Source organism: Anabrus simplex, chromosome 2 (assembly GCF_040414725.1).
Source record: "Anabrus simplex isolate iqAnaSimp1 chromosome 2, ASM4041472v1, whole genome shotgun sequence".
NCBI classification, from domain to species: Eukaryota; Metazoa; Arthropoda; class Insecta; order Orthoptera; family Tettigoniidae; genus Anabrus; species Anabrus simplex.
The window spans coordinates 701,625,772-701,645,018 of record NC_090266.1 but is presented as its reverse complement, the minus strand read 5'-3'; the positions used below and the strand labels follow the sequence as shown (position 1 = coordinate 701,645,018).

General features: G+C 39.7%; 1 protein-coding gene across 1 annotated transcript in view; it reads right to left on the bottom strand.

Annotated features, from left to right (window-relative positions):
• LOC136863662 (FYVE, RhoGEF and PH domain-containing protein 6) overlaps positions 1-19,247 on the bottom strand; it is a 204,628-nt gene that overhangs the window by 134,329 nt on the left and 51,052 nt on the right. Inside the window, exon 3 of the mRNA XM_067140027.2 lies at positions 10,918-11,090. Coding sequence (XP_066996128.2) covers positions 10,918-11,090 — 173 coding nt within the window. The remainder of the gene's footprint in view (positions 1-10,917; positions 11,091-19,247) is intronic.

Below are 19,247 nucleotides of genomic sequence, written 5' to 3'. Positions count from 1 at the left end.
TTTCGGAGACACTGAGGTGCCGGAATTTAGTCTCGCAGGAGTTCTTTTTATGTACCAGTAAATTTACCGACACGGGGCTGACGTATTTGAGCACCTTCAAATACCACCGGACTGGGCCAGGTTCGAACCTGCGAAGTTGGAGTCAAAATGCCGGCACCTCAACCGTCTTAACCACTCAGCCCGGCAGGAAACACGAAATGTAGGTACGTTTAATTTATTTAGTTGTATAACATGTCCACTATTTGTTTGAAAAAAACGTTCGATGTGCTTCGATAATTCAATTCCGATGCTACTCATTTGGACATCATATCCCACGCATGCTTTCATTGGCGTAAGGAACTGCCTTTCTTCTACCTTTACGCAATGTACAACGGGGATCGTACTGTATTTCATGTCCCAGCGCACACTTCCCAACCAATAATAAATTATAACACACGCTAGTACAGGTCCCGCACCGACACAGGTTTTCAGGTCATTTCCATACTCACTGACGAACACAGATATCCCAATCCCCTAAAGGATGTAACAGCAAATGAACCAGTATTAACGCTGACAATTCAATACATCTCCCGGGTCCGAAACCGATGACCAGGGTTGTCTGAAGTCCCTAAGACGTACACTAAATACTAACAACAACAAAACCAGTCTGACGAGAATGTAACGTAACATGGTATTCACTGGTAGCAGCCTTCAGCTGTTATCGTGGTTCAGTTGCTCCTAAACATACAACCGGTTTGGCAAGTATATTACGTAACATCTCGTGGCAATGCATAGGTAGCGTTCAGCTGTTACGGTAGTACATTTGCTCTTAAACATAAATAGAAACCAGTTTGGCACGGATGGCACGTGACTTGCCTGTTATCAAGGGAAAGCTATTCATTCACAAGAACAAGGCATACTACCTATTCTAAAAATATGGTGTCCCTTTGCTCTCGAAAACAACTTCCAAGGATTACTAAAATGTTGATATACAGTGGTTCGTCACATCGTTCTCTACTGCTACAAGAAATATCTGCACGTATAGCCCTAACACCCTGTATACACTGCCTGACAGAGCAAATGCAACACCAAGAAGGAGTGGTTCGAAAGGGATGAAAGTTGGGGAAAAAACAGAGACGGCACGGACGAATAATTGATGTTTATTTCAAACCGATATGCAGGTTACACAATGCGCACGGCATCGACTCAGTAGGATGTAGGACCACCGCGAGCGGCGATGCACGCAGAAACACGTCACGGTACAGAGTCAATAAGAGTGCAGATGGTGTCCTGAGGGATGGTTCTCCATTCTCTGTCAACCATTTGCCACAGTTGGTCGTCCGTACGAGGCTGGGGCAGAGTTTGCAAATGGCGTCCAATGAGATCCCACACGTGTTCGATTGGTGAGAGATCCGGAGAGTACGCTGGCCACGGAAGCATCTGTACACCTCGTAGAGCCTGTTGGGAGATGCGAGCAGTGTGTGGGCGGGCATTATCCTGCTGAAACAGAGCATTGGGCAGCCCCTGAAGGTACGGGAGTGCCACCGGCCGCAGCACATGCTGCACGTAGCGGTGGGCATTTAACGTGCCTTGAATACGCACTAGAGGTGACGTGGAATCATACGCAATAGCGCCCCAAACCATGATGCCGCGTTGTCTAGCGGTAGGGCGCTCCACAGTTACTGCCGGATTTGACCTTTCTCCATGCCGACGCAACACTCGTCTGCGGTGACTATCACTGACAGAACAGAAGCGTGACTCATCGGAGAACACGACGTTCCGCCATTCCCTCATCCAAGTCGCTCTAGCCCGGCACCATGCCAGGCGTGCACGTCTATGCTGTGGAGTCAATGGTAGTCTTCTGAGCGGACGCCGGGAGTGCAGGCCTCCTTCAACCAATCGACGGGAAATTGTTCTGGTCGATATTGGAACAGCCAGGGTGTCTTGCACATGCTGAAGAATGGCGGTTGACGTGGCGTGCGGGGCTGCCACCGCTTGGCGGCGGATGCGCCGATCCTCGCGTGCTGACGTCACTCGGGCTGCGCCTGGACCCCTGGCACGTACCACATGTCCCTGCGCCAACCATCTTCGCCACAGGCACTGCACCGTGGACACATCCCTATGGGTATCGGCTGCGATTTGACGAAGCGACCAACCTGCCCTTCTCAGCCCGATCACCATACCCCTCGTAAAGTCGTCTGTCTGCTGGAAATGCCTCCGCTGACGGCGGCCTGGCATTCTTAGCTATACACGTGTCCTGTGGCACACGACAACACGTTCTACAATGACTGTCGGCTGAGAAATCACGGTACGAAGTGGGCCATTCGCCAACGCCATGTCCCATTTATCGTTCGCTACGTGCGCAGCACAGCGGCGCATTTCACATCATGAGTATACCTCAGTGACGTCAGTCTACCCTGCAATTGGCATAAAGTTCTGACCACTCCTTCTTGGTGTTGCATTTGCTCTGTCAGTCAGTGTATTTACAAAATATATTGCGCTTCATCTCCAGCTATCATAGAATTTTTAAAAACTTCCCAATTTAGCAAGTTGTTGCCACTGACTGCATGACTTGCACGCAAACACATCATGACAAGCTTTCTAGGTAGCCATGGTCGTTATGGTGTCAATGCTTGATGCTGTCATGCCGTTATTTATCAGTTCGAGTTCCAATAGTCCGAATTATTTTTACCTTCTAAATGTTAGTCGGCAGGGTTCTAGAGGTGATAGAACACATTACCTAATAACTAGAGTGCGTGCCAAAAGCTTGGTTATTATTCCAAATCTCCCCATACCGCTCATATGGAGTAAGGGTATATGAAGTTGTTCATAGTGATTCGTCCGTCGAATGAGGACATCTTTCTTTGACTTCATAACTTACTACAGAGTATTTACACTAACGTGAGATAAATGCTTGACAGTTATTTTTCTAACATAATCATGGAAAAATAAACTACCTATTAATTATTTAATTTATTGTTGTTAATTTAATAATACAATTATTGACCCTCCACCACATACAGTAGCACTGATTACGAACAGAAACTTCACTTTTGCCGTAATGCGCATCCTCGTAATTACTATCACACAAAGAACAAAATGATATTGTGTGGTAGGAATGATTTGGTAAGATACATAACCTGAATATTACCGTTGTGTCTAGGTAATATTTTCATCTTTCCATTTTCTACAACAATTTTTGAATTTTGTTACATATTTAATTAATTTCAACATGTGTAGAATTGAGTCATAATTCTTTTCTTGACCTGAACTTCCGCATTATAGCCTAATAAGTGTCTGATTGGACTCTAGAAATACAATTTCAAAAGGAACAGCGCTAAAGAAACAAAAGTACCAAGGAACAGGTACACCACTGTGCTAAATTTCACTACATTTTCAGTAACCTTATTGCCAACTAAATAAAAATGTTACTACATCTTCTGCATAACAGTATCATAGTTAAAATCCGTTGGTAGTACACGAGAAAATATTTAACTTGTATCAAAAATAAGGTTCCTAGAAGGAACCCATAATTGAGGCGATGAGTGCAATAACAACTTAAGTCTCAAAACACTGTCTTGAGAAAATCACATCCAAAGTTTTGAAACACTGTAAATATCCAACACTGTCTTGAGAAAATCACATCCAAAGTTTTGAAACACTGTAAATATCCAAGTTTTTCATTTATGGATATCTTAATTTATACATATAATTTAACGACAGTCCTTAACAATATTCCAATTTCACTGTGAATTTAAATTTCACTAGTTCTTAAATATTTTGATTTAAATATGAGTTTACTTAAGTCATTATTGCATAGACTGAAAATCAGCACCTTAAACAGAATTTTATGGGCAGTACATTTGTTCAGAATAATTTAATACAGGAAAACAGGTAACCTTGTAATGGACTCATCACATTGCCGGCATCTACATCCAAGGAAATTCGTCACGCACTAATCTTCATCATTTTGTTATTGATATGGACTCACCTTTATTATGACAACACGCCGTATTATTTGCTGCAACTGGGAGTGAATAACCTCATCGTTAATATTTACTTGAAAAAAAATACCCTGCACGGATGTCAGCTCTATTCATCTACGCCGTTGCCTGTCAACTGACTGCCGGCAGGCTTGCTTACACTCCTGATAACGTCACCCGATACTGTTTCGTTTGCTAGTGCGCACTCCCGTAATTTCTAGAACCAACTCAACTTGCCTCTCCTCAATTCTCCCCCTCTACACGTTCATATATAAACCAGGCTTTGCTCTAACCTAAGTGAGATGGATTTTGCCTGTGTGGAGGGTGGAGCATGGAGTGTCCTCTCCACTATTGTGAAGCTGTGCACTTCAGTGCCTTTTCTGTTCGAGTGCTATGAACTTCGATGTGAGAAGGTATGACAAACATTTTTACTCATTCATTTAAACCTGCAGTCTTGAAGGAACAATTTTCCCTTTTATAAATTGAATCTGGGAGCATGGCATTTCTTAGCCAAAACTTCACCCTTTTTCTCTATCTATGAGGTATAGTAAACTATGAACTCTGTTGGAATTCTCTTTTGAGCTGTGCGTGTTCTATGTTGGTGCCTTTGTGAGTCCCATGCATAGTTACGTATGACCGGTGCTTCGAAATTATGTTTTCATTATCTGTGGCTTTAAACAGCCTTCTTTGATGACCGTGATTTGGATAAGTTAATGAACCTCCCTAACATCATCTTCATTGGGACAGACTGTCCATATGTGCAGTTCCTCTTTAAAATCAACTTTCTTATGGACTTCGCTGCTGAAGACCTTTGTATTGTAACGTGTGTTTTCTTCTTCTTCTTTTTTCGACAATGCAATTTTGTAATATTTTGGATTTACTGCTCAGCTTGTTGACTAGTAATTAGGTAGGCATATTTTCTGTTTTCTCCCTTTCCTCCTCCTTACCCCTGATTCGTTCCTTCTTTTTTCTCTCTATGTATACTTCATTACGAAACTGATTGTAGTTGTAATTAGGTTAAAGGTTGGGAAAATTACATATTTGTATAAATAGTGATGTCTGAGAGAATTTGTAAAGATTATGACCTTATTCTCTCTTGAATACATTTGTGGGTTTCAGTTTTCTCATAATTTCTACCTATCGTATTCCTCATTTAACTTGACACTCTCGGTTATGTCTTGTTTTAAATTTGAAAATACCGGGCGAGTTGGCCGTGCGCGTAGAGGCGCGCGGCTGTGAGCTTGCATCCGGGAGATAGTAGGTTCGAATCCCACTATCGGCAGCCCTGAAGATGGTTTTCCGTGGTTTCCCATTTTCACACCAGGCAAATGCTGGGGCTGTACCTTCATTAAGGCCACGGCCGCTTCCTTCCAACTCCTAGGCCTTTCCTATCCCATCGTCGCCATAAGACCTATCTGTGTCGGTGCGACGTAAAGCCCCTAGCAAAAAAAAAAAAAAAAAAAAAAAAAAAATTTGAAAATATTAGATATCTCTTTAATAAACTGTTAAAGACCATCACTCTGAGAAAGGAAACATCAAGCAACTTGTAATACAGCAGTCAGTACCTGTATTTTCAAAGCATGAGCTCCAACAGCAGAAATAATCACCGCAAAGAACTACATAAGTACAGAGATAGGAAACAATGAATGGCTCCGAAGTTCATATCACACCGACAACACAAACAGCAATGCCTGTGATGACAGACTTGGGCTTTTTGTGTGAAGATGAAGAAGAAATAATAATAATGTCATTATCATCATCATCATCATCATCATCATCATCATCATCATCATCTCTCCTTATCCAGATTTATCTGTGTCAGAGCAAATATAATTCTTCCCTATTTTACCTGGTCTCCCCACTGTCCCTCATCAAACATGTGCACCTGTCTAGGTCCGGCTGCCTAACTGTATGCTGTTCTTATTAAATCCATCTTCCCCAGTTTCTTATTTTCCTTCATTTATTATTCTGATATGTCTAGATTACTTCAGTCCATTTCTTCTCCCATTTATCACTTAATGTGTCAAACTTTATTTCTGTATATTGTAAAATCAATCAATCTATTTTAGGGGCTTTACGTCGCACCGACACAGATAGGTCTTATGGCGACGATGGGATAGGAAAGGCCTAGGAGTTGGAAGGAAGCGGCCGTGGCCTTAATTAAGGTACAGCCCCAGCATTTGCCTGGTGTGAAAATGGGAAACCACGGAAAACCATCTTCAGGGCTGCCGAGAGTGGGATTCGAACCTACTATCTCCCGGATGCAAGCTCACAGGCGCGCACCTCTACGCGCACGGCCAACTTGCCCGGTAATAAATAAATCAATCAATCAATCAATCAATCAATCAATCAATCAATCTCTGTCTTGAATGCACCTCGTACATTATTTCTTTGGCCTCCACTAGTGTATATCTTTGTTTCACTGTAGATTATGTACCGTGCGGTTAAAAAAAAAAGTCATATCTGACCAGTCATTAGAAGTCTTGCTATGGTAACAGCAGACCATAAATCCAATAAGTCTACGCCAATTTAAAACTGACAGTAAATGCCTCTGTCACACAGAGATCATACGTCAATGAAACTTGTACATTTAATCTTTGCATTCATCAGGTGTTTTTTTTTTTATCAAGTTGCTTTATGTTAAAAGAGATTACTTCAATGAGACTCTTGGAAACTCATGCAGAACAAAGCCAAGAGGAATCGTGAGATAGAGTAGCAATAGTGTAATGAGTTTTTTCAGGAAGAATATTTTCAAAATGTAAAATAATTTAGTGAAATGTGAATGACTGCTGGCTCCACCACTCTGTTCTGAAATATATCACATGAGGTTCTATTTATGAAGCAGAAGAATATTTTGTGATAAATCAATGGGAGAATGTTCTGTCATTGTACCAGGAATGGTTGAGAAAAAAAAAAGGAGAAGATAGAAATATATACATTTCTTTGATTTCGAATACATGGCTAATATTTTTAGACAAATTGCTTACAGTTTTCCACTGAATAAGCCTGAACTTCTGTCGAAGTGGCTTGTTGCTGTTAAAAGAGACGAGTTTGTTCCATCTTATTCCCATAGACTATGTTCAATTCACTTCACAGAAGAAAGTTTTTGGCAATCTGAAGGGAACACAATTCTGAAAGATGATGCAGTGCCAACACTGTTTGACTTTCCAAATCATCTAAAAAAAGGTACTTGTAGGTCAAGTAATTTGGATTAGTTATTGTATTACTTCATTTTTTATTTTTTTTATTTTTTTTTATCAATGATAGGGCTTTGCTTATGGTAGACCCAATAGGCCTATATATTTTTATTTTTTCAGACTGACAAGGCTCCCCATAGGATTTTACAAAGGAAGTTAGATTTTGGAGGGACAAATCAACAGAATAACACTACAGACCCCAGTCCATGAAGCAGTTCAGTCAGTGCTGTTACACAGTGCATTTCATCTGAGCACAATTATTTTAGTGCAGAAAGCCCCACAAAACATATAAAAATCTCAGTATATCTCAGTAGATTTTAGATAGCTATTTTCCAAACCATATAGAAATCATAATTGAAGGTATACTCATCCAGATATACTATTTCATATCCTGGAAATAATAAAAAAAGAAAAATTTCATTCAGATGGGAATTAGTAAAGTAAGTAAAATTACTTGTGGTGAACACTGGGCATAGCTTTTTTTCTTTTTCTTTTTAATTTTTACATATATCTGCAGTCACGTACCTTTTCAACAATCTGTTCATAGTACTGAATAATACCTGCTGTAATTATTCATCAGAAAGAAAAGATCTGCCATGAAACATTCATAGAAAACATTCTATTTCACAGGTTTTCTTTTTGCCAATATCACAGATTCTTGCTTTTGATACAACTGTTTGTAAATACTGTAAATATTGAAAGAATTGTTGGATTATTGATGTACTCCAGTCTCCTATGTCACAGGTAAAATATTGTTTTTCTCCTCATGATCTGTAAATCATACTGAAGTTGTAAACTGCTGTGATTTGAAAATGTCTTGGTATTTTCATGATAGCTTAACTGCCGAGTCTAGGATTTAATTGCATGTGTTTATTCCGAATATGCAAAAAAAACAGTTAAAAACATGGTTATTATTGCAGACCTAATGTGAGCTACATATTCTTTCTTGAAGATTATTAATTCAATGTACTGGTATACAACGTTTTTCTGTTTTTGGAGTGTGTTCTGTAAATTTAAGACATGTGTTTATCTACGTAGGTATATATTTACTATCATTACTAGTGTATTTTGAAGTCTTCTTATCCAGTTTTCTAAATGTTGTTTTATTACGTCTGTTACTTATAGGCCAGCTATCCAAATAATCTGTCAAGATTTGTTCAATAACAACGAAAATGTGTTCAGTTTGTATGCATAAGTATCATTTCCGTGTTATTACAGTCTTCATTCTTGTATATTTATTGCGTATATTCACGTTAGTCGGTGTAGGCTGTGCCATTTATTATTAATGAATTAGGACCTGGGAATAGCTAAGTTCACCTGATGCTTGGAATGCAACATTTCCGTACGGATGTTCTGTTTTCTAAAGTGGCACCTTTTCAACATTTTATTTTGGATGTATCTAATGAACATCTTTTCTGACCGTATTATCCTGTATCACAGGAAATAAAATAACCTGCCGAGAGGTGTTTTCATTCATGCGTAATTGAAGTTAATGCATGAATTCCATACTACGATCTCCTCGGCGAGCTGTGGAGAGCCCGCAACATGGCGATACGCGCATGGACAGCTCTTCCCCAGTCACACACTACTGTGCAGCCAACGGTGTACGGCCTTGCACAGCACGCATTCAAGTTGCAGCTAGTTACTTCAGTATTAAATTTTTAATTTGAATTTGGGTTTGTGGACTTATGACAAATGAGTTTGTGTAGTCAGTTGTTAGGAAAGCACTCACTGCTCCCTAGTTTGTGTGCAAGTGCGGACGTGGTGACCCATCCAGTGGGTGATCATGCCCGATGTTGCTTAACTGTGTGTGCATGATTTTGTGTTTTTACTGGACCCCTCTCACTGTACCAGTGTTGTGTGTTATGGTAGGTCGTAAGTCCACAAGTAGTTATACCTGGTGGTATTTTTTGTTATGAATGAAGTTTTCAAAAGATATTAAAAATGCACCCGCCTAGGCTTTCTTGCTTAGTTCCAGTGCGTCGTAATGAGTTTACTTAGTAATTGTAGAACCAGTTTCATTGTGTCTGGAGGTGGATTTGTGGTTGGAGGTGTTATGTTGAGGTCCAGTAGTTTGGGTATCTGCTGTGTTTTTCTGTTGAGTGTAGCTTGGTTACGTCTGATTGCAACTTTCATGAAGGGGCAACAAGGGAAAGAGGCTGCATAGGCACCCTTACAATCAATGTATGTAGCGTTCTGTTTGGGTACCACACAGGTAGTATGGTGGTGGTTGCTGCCACACCTGTTACATCTTTGAGGATGAAAACAGCTGTGGGAGGAGTGGTGAAAGCGCTGAGGCAGTTGAAACATTGAATTACTAGCTGTCGTGGTGTGTTATGGGGTTTCGCCTTGGGTCTGGGGTTCGGGCGTTTGCCCTTTCACCCAGCCTTCAGCTGCGTGGGTGGTGGAGTCTTTGGTGCTGGTGCTGGTGAAGTGGCAGTCTCCACCTCTGCCCCTGGTTGAGAGGACTCTCGGTTTTGGCTTGGGACCAGTTTCGGACCCCTATGGGGCTTCGATTTTGTAAGCCTTTCACTTCCAGAGAGGCTAGATTGTTTACATTTAAACAGCTTAGGAGAAAAAATACATTATAATCGTACAGTACGGTGTCATTAAAAAAGCCCTGCTCCCATGAACATTTACTATGAATCACAAGTATAGTGGCTAGTTTCACTTTCGTCTCATGGATACAAGTCAGGAATGTGATGTTCTGCGGTAATGTTTTGCACTGAAATATAATGTATGGAGTTAGTTTACGGCCGTCAGCAGTAACGGCCAACATCACCGTACAATGTTCCTTTTCGTTGCTAGTAGTTTTAATAAGAACACTTGCCGCTTCTTTCTCAGAAACAGTAGTATTCCTTGGCATGTCAAAATACACTAGAGTTTGGTCAGTACTGCCAATCTCCGAGAGGAGATCGAATTCACATGCCAGTGGTCAGCAAATTGAAACAGTCTTCAGGCAATTTTTGGCACAAAGATGTTTATAAGCGAATTATCACAAAATAATTTATTCTATCGTACCACCTATTCAATACATGCCACGTGCTACTACATGGGTGAAATTTTGCATAATACTATGTACACTTCTTAGGAACATGTTTCGCCCCTTGTTAAGAGCATCCTCAGCCTGTAGGAATGTCTCTCACAAAGATGTTTTCCGCTGCAATAACAGGTTATTATACCGCATAAACTGAGTAACCCACCAGCGACTTTCCTTGAAAAAGTATCTCGCAATATCGTTGGATCATGCAATTTCCCCTGCTTTTAGATGTTACATTTCGTTAGAAACATTGCAATCACTGTTCCGCATCTCTCTCGCCCATTCAAGTAACACTTCCTCAACGCCAGGAACTAGCCGTTTTGGGCCACGAAATGCCACTTCCAATTCCTCATCTGTTTTTCGTGAACAGAAAACTCACGGCCCTCTGCAATCATTTTCCTCCGTGAATTTCACCAATTTTAGCTTGAATGAACTTTCCCCATCACAAGTATTTACTAACAATGGTTGAGTTCATACTGTGTGCAGCAGTGACCCTTGCTGTTTGTTACTGCAGACATGCATTCTTGTGGCAAGCCCACAAATTGGAAGTGCGGCTCTTAATCGGCGCAAAAAAATTATGATAATATTCACTGATATGCGAGTAAATATGGTATGTTTCATTTAGAAATGAACTATATGCAAGTTCCATGAATGGATAATACAGTTATTACATGGAAAATTATCATTGTTGTTTATATAAACAAATCATGTTATTTACCGTGCTGACAAGGTGAAACTTCTTGTACTGCTAATGATGCTGAACTCGTTATGGTAATCTTCAGCTTGGGGTGTAGTCACCTTCATACCTGTCAACGGAAGCTCAGCATTCACCTTGAAACTTGATGATGGGCCTGAACCATAGTATGTTGTATACAGCAAACAGTCATTCAACTGGAAAGGCAAAATTAAAAAAGGAAAGATGACTAGTGTTCTATACTAAAATACATCCTCAGTCATTTAAAGTCAAATTCAATAAATTTGTAGAATTAGTCTAGAGGGCACCTTCTCTCCCACACACACATTTCATTTCACACCCTGCCACAAAAAAAATTGAATTACAGAAAATGTTTTACAATTACCCTCCTATGTTCCTCACATAACATTATAAGGTATACTTATAGAGCCCAACAGACTATAACTTTTGTAATCTTTATAAATAATATTGATTTAGTAACAAACTTAGGAAGATGTACACTGAGCTTTCTGATATTAATATAAATTTAAGGTATAAGAAACATTTCACTTTAATGAAATACATAATTCGTACCATGTTCCATCATTCATAACTCTATTTTACAACAAAAAATGATGGTTCCAATTAAATAATTGGATGATCTCTTTCATATTTCTTGCTGATTTTCCATAGTAACGTTGTCAGCAAAGCAACCACCAATGATATATTTTCCTGGAAGATAATTCAGTTTGTCATGGTGGACAGATCTGTACACTGTATCAACAAAGTAGCATGCTTACTACACACGTAAATTTTCTTGGGTGTTCAGCTCCCTAGTCCTCAATGCAGTAGATGTCAGTCAACTACGCATGCAAAGCTAGCAACACTGTATAGACTGTTATGCCTTTCAGCGTTCAGTCTGCAAGCCTCTGTGAATTTACTAAACGTCGCCACAATCCTCGATTCGCAACTAGTGTTGTGGCCTCATTTAGTTCTATACCTCTTATCTTTAAATCGTTAGAAACTGAGTCTAACCATCATCGTCCCGGTCTACCTCTACTTCTCTTACCCTCCATAACAGAGTCCATTATTCTCCTAAGTAACCCATCCTCCTCCACTCGCCTCGCATGACCCCACCACCAGAGCCGGTTTATGCGTACAGCTTCATACATCGAGTTCATTCCTAAATTAGCCTTTATCTCCTCATTCCGAGTACCCTCCTGCCATTGTTCCCACCTGTTTGTACCAACAATCATTCTCGCTACTTTCATGTCTGTTACTTCTAACTTATGAATAATATATCCTGAATCCACCCAGCCTTCACTCCCGTAAAGCAAAGTTGGTCTGAAAACAAACCGATATAAAGATAGTTTCCTCTGGGAGCTGACTTCCTTCTTACAGAATACTGTTGATCGCAACTGCGAGCTCACTGCATTAGCTTTATGACACCTTGATTCAATCTCACTTACTATATTACCATCCTGGGAGAACACACAACCTAAATACTTGAAATTATCGACCTGTTCTAGCTTTGTATCACCAATCTGACATTCAATTCTGTTGAATTTCTTACCTACTGACATCAATTTAGTCTTCGAGAGGCTAATTTTCATACCATTCTCATTGCACCTATTTTCAAGTTCCAAGATAATAAACTGCAGGCTTTCAGCACAATCTGCCATTAAGACCAAGTCGTCAGCATAGGCCAGACTGCTTACTGCATTTCCACCTAACTGAATCCCTCCCTGCCATTTTATACCTTTCAGCAGATGATCCATGTAAACTACGAACAACAAAGGTGAAAGATTACAGCCTTGTCTAACCCCTGTAAGCACCCTGAACCAAGAACTCATTCTATCATCAATTCTCACTGAAGCCCAATTGTCAACATAAATGCCTTCGATTGATTTTAATAATCTACCTTTAATTCCATAGTCCCCCAGTATCGCGAACATCTTTTCCCTCGGTGCCCTGTCATATGCTTTCTCTAGATCTACGAAACATAAACACAACTGCCTATTCCTCTCGTAGCATTTTTCAATTACCTGGTGCATACTGAAAATCTGATCCTGATTACCTCTCTGTGGTCTGAAACCACACTGCTTTTCATCCAACTTCCTCTCAACGACTGACCGCACCCTCCCTTCCAAGATGCCAGTGAATACTTTCCCTGGTATACTAATCAATGAGATACGTCGATAGTTGTTGCAATCCTTCCTGTTCCCTTGCTTATAGATAGGTGCAATTACTGCTTTTGTCCAATCTGAAGGTACCTTACCAACACTCCATGCTAATCTTACTACTCTATGAAGCCATTTCCTCCCTGCCTTCCCACTATGCTTCACCATTTCAGGTCTAATTTCATCTATTCCTGCTGTCTTATGACAATGGAGTTTTCTTACCATCCTTTCCACTTCAAGCATAATTTCACCAATATCATCTTCCTCCTCCCCATGAGCTTGGCTGTTTGTAACACCACCAGGATGATTTCCTTTTACATTGAGAAGATGTTCAAAATATTCCCTCCACCTCTCCAGTGATTCCCTGGGATCTATTATGAGTTCACCTTAATTACTCAAAACACTGTTCATTTCCTTTTTTCCTCCCTTCGTAAGAATCTTTATTACTGTCCAGAAAGGTTTTCCCGCTGCTTGAACTAGCCTTTCCAGGTTATTACCAAAATCTTCCCACAACTTCTTTTTGGATTCAACAACTATTTGTTTCGCTCTGTTCTTTCATCTATGTACAAATCCCTGTCTGACTCGGCCCTTGTTTGGAGCCATTTCTGATAAGTCTTCTTTTTACGTTACAAGCTGCTCTCACTTCATCATTCCACCAAGATGTTCGCCTTTTCCCATCTGTACACACAGTCGTTCCTAGGCATTCCCTTGCTGTTTCTACTACAGCATCACTGTATGCCACCCATTCTCTTTCTATATCAAGGCCTGCTTACTGTCCATTGTTCTAAATTTCTCACTAATCATATCCATGTACTTCTGTCTAATTTCCTCGTCCTGGAGATTTTCTACCCTTATTCGTTTGCAGACAGATTTCACTTTCTCTACCCTAGACCTAGAGATACTTAGTTCACTACGTATCAGGTCCAGGTTATTACCAAAATCTTCCCACAACTTCTTTTTGGATTCAACAACTATTTGTTTCGCTCTGTTCTTTCATCTACGTACAAATCCCTGTCTGACTCGGCCCTTGTTTGGAGCCATTTCTGATAAGTCTTCTTTTTACGTTACAAGCTGCTCTCACTTCATCATTCCACCAAGATGTTCGCCTTTTCCCATCTGTACACACAGTCGTTCCTAGGCATTCCCTTGCTGTTTCTACTACAGCATCACTGTATGCCACCCATTCTCTTTCTATATCAAGGCCTGCTTACTGTCCATTGTTCTAAATTTCTCACTAATCATATCCATGTACTTCTGTCTAATTTCCTCGTCCTGGAGATTTTCTACCCTTATTCGTTTGCAGACAGATTTCACTTTCTCTACCCTAGGCCTAGAGATACTTAGTTCACTACGTATCAGGTAGTGGTCTGTATCATCGAAAAATCCCCAGGAAACTCATACATACCTAACAGATTTCTTGAATTCAAAGTCAGTTAAGATATAGTCTATTATGGATCTTGTACCCCTAGCCTCCCATGTGTAGCGGTGAATAGCCTTATGCTTGAAAAATGTATTCGTAACTGCTAAACCCATACTGGCACAGAAATCCAGCAAACGCTTCCCATTCCCATTAGCTTCCATATCTTCCCCACATTTACCAATCACCCTTCTGTATCCTTCAGTTCTATTCCCAACTCTCGCATTGAAATCGCCCATTAGCACTATTCTATCCTTGCTGTTGACCCTGACCACGATGTCGCTCAATGCTTCATAAAACTTGTCAACTTCATCCTCATCTACACCCTCACATGGTGAATACACGGAGACAATTCTAGTCCTAATTACTCCAACTGACAAATCTACACACATCATTCGCACATTTACGTGTCTAACAGAAACTATGTTGCGTGCAATGGCATTCCTGATCAAGAGCCCTACCTCAGACTCAGCCCTTCCCTTTCTAACACCCGTCAAGTACACTTTATAATCTCCTATCTCTTCCTCGCTATCTCCCCTTACCCGAATATCACTTACTCCTAGCACATCCAGATGCATCCTCTTTGCTGACTCAGCCAGTTCTACTTTCTTCCATAAGCCCCATTAATATTGATAGCTCCCCATCGAATTCCATTTCGTTCACCAAGTTGTTTCTAAGGAGTCCCTCGCCTGTCAAATGGGAATGGAACTCCGTTACTCCCATAGGTCCGAGGCTTGCTTAAAATGTTCTGAGCTCGGTAAATTCATGAAGCAGGATGCTACCCTACTTGCACATAGTCCAAGTGAGGATCTCTCCTCTAACGGGTTATGGACCACCGGTGAATTGTATAGTCCTAGCCGCCTGAGCACAAGGAGGGCCATGACTCAGAATATGTCTGAGATGCCCACTCCCATTCCATAGCAACTGGTATCCCGACTCTCAGGACCACTTACTAGGCCACTCAGCGGTTGCCCATGGTTCACGAACTAGGACGTGACTACAGTAACCCACACCATGAACCATAGATTTGTTTCAACATCTTCAATATTCAGTAAGAGGAACAAGTAGCATGCTTGTTGAATTCTAAAGGGTTTTATAGTATGAGATTGTCATGTTGGTACAAACTCCTCATTTTCACAAATATAGGATCCAATATGGCATCATGTAGCCAAAATGTCTTCAAAGTTAATTCTCCTTGTATATGGCTAATACCTTAATTTTTATTATTTTTAGGGACTTTATATTTAATATGAGAATTAAAATGTTAGAACACACAATTATGATTCACTATGCAGATTTATATTACTGCAAAACATTTCTTGGGACTGCAAAGTGCATGCAAGACAGGCACTAATATCTGGAGCATTGCACTTCCTTATATTTGCCTCTAAGTATATATGCGTGTATGAAGTAAACACTGTTCAGACTTAGCTCGATTTCCTAATTTTCCCCATTTGTTTCACTCTCTTTGGTTGTCAATACAGTGGTAATGAATACTGATGCAGTACTCTGCTTCCGCCCCTGTCCCCACTTACGTGTAAAGCTAGCACTTAACAGACATTTTGCATATACCATTTCAATACTTGAGAACCATGAACAAACAGGTTCTTTAAACAATAATCTATGAACACAACAAGCAAGTTTCCCCCTTCTCTGTTTAAGACAAATGGTTTGAGTTTTGTGCGGTTTACTTTATTCACTAACAAGCTTAAATTACTCACAAATACTCCGTGGCTAAGTGACGTGGCATTCTTTCTAACTGTATAGCTTTTACTGCTTGATCAATTTTCAATGTAAGTTAATTAAAATAGACAGTATCTGATTTCTCACTTTCCTCTTCAGAAAACTGTCCAGAACAACCCCAATATTGCACAACTGTGGTATATGAAAACCCATGATAGAGATAGAAGCTGTAAAGGTGAAGTTCACAAACAACTGAACTGATGAGTTCAAAAACCAGTCATCTCCACTTCTTTTCAATATTTACTTTTCTTTGGTTTCCTATACTTCTGAGATAAATATATCGTTTGGACTACTGCATATACAGAGTACTCATTCTAGAAATCTCTATTTAGTTTGAAAACATGCCATGTCTATGAAATGACTTGTTTTCTTGGTAAATACTTACTGATCAGTTTCATGAGATTCATCACTATTTCCCAACACTTGGACATTCCTTCAACCCTTGTAACCATGATTGTAAGATCGTAAAGAGTAAAATTCGACAAAAAGACTGTATACTTTCTCCTCAGCAGTATACGACGACAGAATCATCCTCAAAATCATTGAAATTTACTGTGAAGAAAGCAACTTCATGCATGATACATGATACTTGCTCAACTTGCAAAACAGGTGGCCACAACATAAGAAAACTATCAAAGTGCCCATATGAAAAAGTAAACAAGGAGAAATACCTCTTTCACATGTCAAATTATAACTCCTTTACTTACAAAAGTTCAGCACCTGGTGAAGTAGCTTCATTCACTGATGAATATTTTTTTTTTAATAATCTGCTTTACGTCACACTGACAAGACAGATCTTATGGCGACGATGTGATATGAAAGGGCTAGGAGTGGGAAGGAAGCGACTGTGGCTTCAAATACGGCACAGCCCCAGCATTTTCCTGATGTGAAAATGTGAAACCACAGTGAGCAATCTTCAGGGGTGGCGACAGTAGGGTTCGAACCCAAACCGCACGACCACTTGCTCAGTATAAAAAGAGTTTAGGTACGATTCTATTAGAATCAAATTTATTGTACCACTATTCAATACAATTCACCGTTTGTGGTGATTAAATTCTAAGTGATTTGTATACACTACATAGGTACATGTTTCTGGGCATCGTCAGCCTATTGTCAATCTTAAGGTCAAGATCCAGGTCTTGTCTGAGTTAAACATTTGGAACCAATATACACAAATATGACCTTATACTACGAATCTTCTTATTTTTTACAATAAAGAAAGGGTGCCTTTGTTTAGGTGATATGTACAAAAAATTTAAAAGTGTGCAACTTCAATTAAAAACAAAATTTGTTACATGAATACATTTAAAATTTTCTAACAATTTACAAACTGTACAAAGCAACAATTGGATCTCCTTATCTTTGGATGAATCGTTAGGTTGGTAGTTTGTAGAAAGTATGTTCGTCCAAGGTTCTTATTTGTTCAATTATGCCATTCGTTTGGCAGCAACAAAATAGGAACAATAGTTGGTTTTTTTGTTTTTTTGCTAGTTGCTTTATGTCGCACCGACACAGATAGGTCTTACGGTGACGATGGGACAGGAAAGGGCTAGGAGTGGGAAGGAAGCCGACCATGGCCTTAATTAAGGTACAGCCTTGTGTGAAAATGGGAAACCACGGAAAACCATTTTCAGGGCTCCCGACAGTGGGGTTCGAACCTACTATCTCCCAAATACTGGATACTGGCCGCACTTAAGCGACTGCAGCTATAGAGCTCAGTGAACCATAGTTTGTTATCGTTCTTGCAAAGCCTGAAATATCCCATGAGGAAAGAAGCATAGTAGGTTGCTACTATAATAAGGAATTAAGCTATTTTTGTGGATTAAACTTCATGTATGTTGGGAGTATGTTATCCAATGTCATTCAGTAGTTCGTTGTTCCTCTATAAAGTGTTACTTGGATGCTTTTTAGATTAATGTTATCAGTGTTTCATTGTTCTGCTATGGGATTGTTAATGTATATTGTCTGTAAATAAATAGAAGTAAAAGAAATTTAGAATTATGAATGGTGTAAACCACGTTAATAATAATAGTGTATATTCCATGATTGTGGTTAAACTTACACTTTCCGTCTGAAGTTAGCTGGATCCACTTGTTCCGGTTGCGTCTGAACTACTAACCTTTCTACTTCTAGTGAAATACTGATGCGGGAGCGGATGGGTGGAGCGTAGAGGGGGAAGGGGAGTAGGTTGTGCTTTGTGCGCATGTGTTATTGCTAAGGTGCTAAGGAGGTATTGGCCAAACTGGTGTGAGCTGGTCTAAGATTAGGCGTGGTAATTGGAACATTTGAGTGCTGTGGTTGAAAAATAATAGGGACCTTATTATGATTTACACTTTGGATCAACCTTGGAGTTATCTCATATAACGGATTTTTGTTGTCAATGACGTCATTAAGATTAATTTCTTTATTATAGGTTTGGTCCCAAAAAAATGTATAAATTCTCCATTTCACTCAATAATTTTCCCTTATCTAAGTATCAAACGATGGTTAAATCTTTCTCGAATGAAGTGAATTTGTGTCCCGTTTCTTTCATATGCTGGCTCATGGCTGAATACTTGTTGTGTTTGGAGGCATTGTTGTGTTCCAAATACCTTGTATAAAAGCTTCTCCCAGTATGACCCAGATATGTGAACCTGTGCACATTAATCTATTAACTCCAGACCTTGAGTAAACATTACTATTATTGACCCTTTTATGGTTAATAAATATGTTTTGGTTATTATTTACTGTCCTGAAGCTATATTGACATTATGTTTTTTTAGAACATTAGTGATCTGGTGAATAGCCAGGTTGTTATAAGTAAATGTGGGGTAATTATTTTTCTCAGATTTATCTGGTACTAAATTGGAGGATAGTTTAATTTTTATTTTATTAATTAATCGATTGACCATACTTATTTTAAAACCATTGAAATATATATATTTTAGTTCTGTTTTTAAATTATCCAGAGGAAGTGGAAGTTTTAGAGCTCTATATATTAAACTATGAAAAGCAGCTTGTTTTTGAGTCTTAGGGTGCAGGGATGAATCTTTAAT